The 4,082-nt window shown below is 35.4% G+C and overlaps 1 protein-coding gene across 2 annotated transcripts; it reads left to right on the top strand.

The window, feature by feature from the left end:
• Nucleotides 1–6: 6 nt before the first annotated feature.
• On the top strand, nt 7–3,823 carry LOC111391254 (ubiquitin-conjugating enzyme E2 27-like). Of its 2 annotated transcripts, XR_002702090.1 has the most exons (6): nt 7–244; nt 1,960–2,008; nt 2,557–2,716; nt 2,883–2,972; nt 3,221–3,519; nt 3,602–3,823. XR_002702090.1 is itself a non-coding variant. In XM_023016425.1 (5 exons), the coding sequence occupies exons 1-5, from the start codon at nt 64–66 to the stop codon at nt 3,326–3,328; spliced, it is 588 nt and encodes a 195-aa protein (XP_022872193.1). In that variant the 5' UTR covers nt 7–63; the 3' UTR covers nt 3,329–3,793. The 2 variants fall into 2 exon arrangements, 1 of the variants encoding a protein (XP_022872193.1); XM_023016425.1 differs by having other exon boundaries at nt 3,221–3,793.
• Nucleotides 3,824–4,082: the final 259 nt, after the last annotated feature.

Here is a 4,082-nt window from a genome sequence, read left to right as displayed (position 1 = left end):
CTTGTTTTTGTCTGTCTCCTTCTCTTCATTTTAACCATCTTCAGGAAAAAAAAAATATTAAGGATGGTAGATTTTGCACGAGTACAGAAGGAGCTGCAAGAATGCAACCGGGATTTTGAGGTTTCGGGCATAAAAGTTATCCCGAAGAGTGATGCTAATTTGGCCCACTTGCTTGGTACAATTCCTGGTCCGCTCGGTACTCCATACGAAGGTGGCTCTTTCAAGATCGACATCACTTTGCCTGGTACCATCTAGTTTACTCCATAATTTATCTGTGGGTTTTAGTATTCTATTGGTGGGCTTTCAGTGTTATTTTTTTATGAATTATTTACGAAAAATTAACTATATTGGCTTCTGGGTTTTAATCGAATTTTGTTTTTCTTTACAGATTATACTTTGTGGGGGTTCTGTCTCAATTCTCATTAGCGTTCTTGAATCTTAAGGACATATATATTAACAAGTCTTCTGCCTATGTTCTAATATGTCTGTTGATGGACTCTCAATGTTATTTCGTCTATTCACAATTAACTTTTGTAGGTTATGGGTTTTAAAGCGAATTCTTGTCTTCACAGATTATACATTGTGGGTGTTCTGTTTCATTTTTATTTGGGTTTTTGAAATGTAAGGACAAATCATATTAATAATTAGTGTATGTAATCTGTTGTGTTCTACCTGTACCGGTAGATTACTAGGTTTAGATATTTGGGTGGACAAGAGTTAAATCTTTGGGTTCTACTTAATGAGGACATTTCATCCTCTTCGATCTATGGCTTTTGTTGTATTTAGGCGTTATACAACATGTTTGGCAAGATGAATTGGATTGCACTAAACCGTAGTAATAGAAAAATAAGTTAATTTTTTATCTGCTCTACTGGGAACCAAACGTATACGCTTGGTTTCTTTTTTTTAACTTCTCATTTTCTGTTTGGTTGTAAGCCGGAATTTTAGCGGTATTAATATAAATTAAATTATCGGTAGACTTTGTACTTCAAACATTTTTAGTTCATTGGTTTTCATGGAGGCTACATTGCAAAGGCCTGTAGACCCAATTCAGTCTTTTTAGTGTAAGAAAAATTACTTTGCATATGCAGGAAAGCCACATGTACTCTGAACTATGTATTTCTTTGCCCTCTGTTATGTTGTTATTGCCAACATTTCATTTCCAAATCATCACAAAAGGTGCATCATTTCAGAATGTCAACACTTCTTGTGTTGCAATTTCCAATCATTCCTCGACATGGGTGGAACAAATTTAGTATAAAGTGACCATTACCTCCTTACGTGTCTGTTTTGAATTTAACAAGGCTCATATGAGGGAATAAAACTAGAATGTCATTGTGATTACACTGCATAAAAAGTTGGCTTTGTAAAATTCTCCTATGGAGTATATGTTGAAATGGGTATATACGAAAAGAGATTAGTGGAGGCTCAATCACGGAACATTTATTGATTAGGCACAATATATATAAGGAACTTGTTTGAGGAAGAGAATTTGGGGCCCACTTGTATCAAGAGTCATGAAGGCAAAAGTGGCGATGAAAATTGGGGAAATTTTAGGAGGAGATTCTTTGTTTCTTACTCATCCTTGTTCTCATCTTTTACCATATTTTGTTTTCTTAGTAACTCGAAAAGAGAGGGTTAAGATATAATGCGAAGAGAAATGGTGCTTAGTCTGCCTTCTAGTTTGAGAGGTGATAATTTTTATCCTCTTCGTGTTGAAAGTAAGATGCCTGCATTTTTGCGCCCTATTTTTATTTATTTATTTATTATTTTTATTTTTTGTGTACTACGTGCAATTGATAAGTTGTTAATCCTTTTATTTCTTCATTTTTTCTTTCAAAGGGACCCTAAATGGTTCTGTTTGTTTTACATTTCTGACATTAATACCCTATTTGTTACTTTGAATGTAAGATTTCATACATCCCATTTATTCAGTACTTAATTGTGCTTTCTTTTCAGATGGATACCCTTTTGAGCCTCCCAAGATGCATTTTGCCACTAAAGTATGGTATGAGAAGCATGTCGTTCTGTACTGTCTCTTCTTTTATTGCGGATGATTTATATAGTAGTAAGATGAATTGATTAATGTTGTGCATGCAATCTGTCTTTTATTGCTAAGAGGCTTCTGTGTTAGTGGATGGAAATAAAGAGTAGACTTTGATGGACAATTTTAACTTGTCTGACCAGCAAGTTTTATGATGCTTATGAGTCTTTTTTTAATATAATAATAAAAAACAACAAAAAATTCAATGCGCACAAGATACAACTTTGTTGACTTTGTCGATATCTGCGCATGATGTTCTTTCAGTTAAAGATTCATGGATTAATGAGTAAAACCATTTATTGCACATATATTAGAAGCTAAAGTCTTAGTTTCATACTTCAATTTGAATTTCGATTAGCAAATATGAAATATAATTCTGCTGATCCAATGCTTAGGAAAATGTACTTCTCAGCACACTTTTTTTTTCCTCCTCATTGCTCGATAGTGCTGGAAGTTTTTGTAAGTAAGCTCCCATTAATCATTTACACTTATATGTTAATTTCATACCATAGGCATCCTAACATAAGCAGTCAAAGTGGAGCAATATGCTTGGATATCCTGAAAGACCAGTGGAGCCCAGCACTCACTTTGAAGACAGCACTCCTTTCAGTACAAGCATTACTCTCTGCTCCAGAACCTGATGACCCCCAAGATGCTGTTGTAGCACAACAGGTCCTCCTCACGTCGACCTTGTCCTTTTAGATATTCTTGCTTCCAGCAAGAATTTATCAAATTACTCTGCTTGCTCTGCATTTATGCTTGTTTTTGTTTTCGTTTTTTTTTTAACTCTCCCTTGTCAGCTGCTGATTAGTCCCTTTAATTTTTTGGCACATTCCAGTATCTTAGAGATTACCCAACATTCATGGGCACTGCTCGTTATTGGACCGAAGCATTTGCCATGACCTCATCTCTTGGTGTTGAGGAGAAGGTTGGAGGAATTTTGACCTTTTTTGTTTGCATTACATGTTTTCTCATGTTCCTCACATTCTTTTCTTTATCCCCAATTTTGTTCCTGAATGCGAGGCACTTTAACAAAAGAAGAATCTGGAAAGAAAATGATGGTTGAAAAAAGTTGTCTACTTTTTCAAGATCATGAGATCTAGTGACTCGACATTTTGTAATACGCAAAAACATTTTCGGTCACATATGTTCCAATTACGAAATTTATTTTAACAGGTACAAAAGCTCGTGGAGATGGGCTTCCCCGAAGCTTTGGTTAAGAGTACTCTGGTGAGTGTTAATGGCGATGAAAACATGGCTCTTGAAAAGCTTTGCTCTGGCTAGCATGAAACTATTGTTGCTCCGAATGGTAAATGGTATACAAAACTACAAAAGCAGATTATAAACAATACATTCTTCAATCAGTACTCTGGTGTTTTTCTTGATATTCTTCTTTCGTTTGTTGTGTACTCTTCTCACGCTGGGGAATACCAGTGCTGCTAACTCTAATGAAAATCAACAAAATTTCTTCTGAGGTGAAATTTGAAATCTCCCAGGCATGCCTCACTTTGAAAGATCAATTATATATGTTATGATTTATTTGTATAATGTTGTTAGGATGCTCTTGAGGTATAGCCCCATCCCGCCCCTCACCCTGGCTCCAGTGTTACTAGGTTTGGTGTGAACTATGAAGGGGAAAGGCCATGAAGGTTATCTGATTTTGACTGTTGGACACTGAAATTGGTGTGGTTTTTAGTGGAGAGAGCTTATTTCATTATTCAGTCATCTTGAAAATTGTTTTATTGAATGGATTTGGGGAGTTGACATCTGTTGTCTTCATTTTGCTTTTCCTTTTGAGCTTTCCTCTAAATTTTCGACACGTCATTTCAAGGGTTATGTCAATAGTAGGTTTTTGTGTTAGCATCTTCTCATTCACTAATGAGAGATGGACCATAAAGGCGTAAAAAATTTGGTAGGGGAATAGCAAAATGGGGACAACATATCTGATCCCGGATTTTGGTACTTCTATTGTATGTTTAGTACACAATACTCGATTGTACTAGACATTGTTAAAGATGGAAAAAAAGTTAATTTTTTT

The sequence above is a fragment of the Olea europaea genome, unplaced genomic scaffold, assembly GCF_002742605.1.
Source record: "Olea europaea var. sylvestris unplaced genomic scaffold, O_europaea_v1 scaffold770, whole genome shotgun sequence".
Taxonomy (NCBI): domain Eukaryota; kingdom Viridiplantae; phylum Streptophyta; class Magnoliopsida; order Lamiales; family Oleaceae; genus Olea; species Olea europaea.
This window is presented reverse-complemented; position numbering and strand designations above follow the sequence as displayed.

Bases quoted from the DNA above. Each gene is read 5' to 3' on its own strand.
- LOC111391254 (XM_023016425.1), top strand. From the start codon at position 64: ATGGTAGATTTTGCACGAGTACAGAAGGAGCTGCAAGAATGCAACCGG. The intron at 2,009-2,556 runs GTATGAGAAGCA...TTCATACCATAG, and splicing joins CATTTTGCCACTAAAGTATG to GCATCCTAACATAAGCAGTC. The intron at 2,717-2,882 runs GTCCTCCTCACG...GGCACATTCCAG, and splicing joins ATGCTGTTGTAGCACAACAG to TATCTTAGAGATTACCCAAC.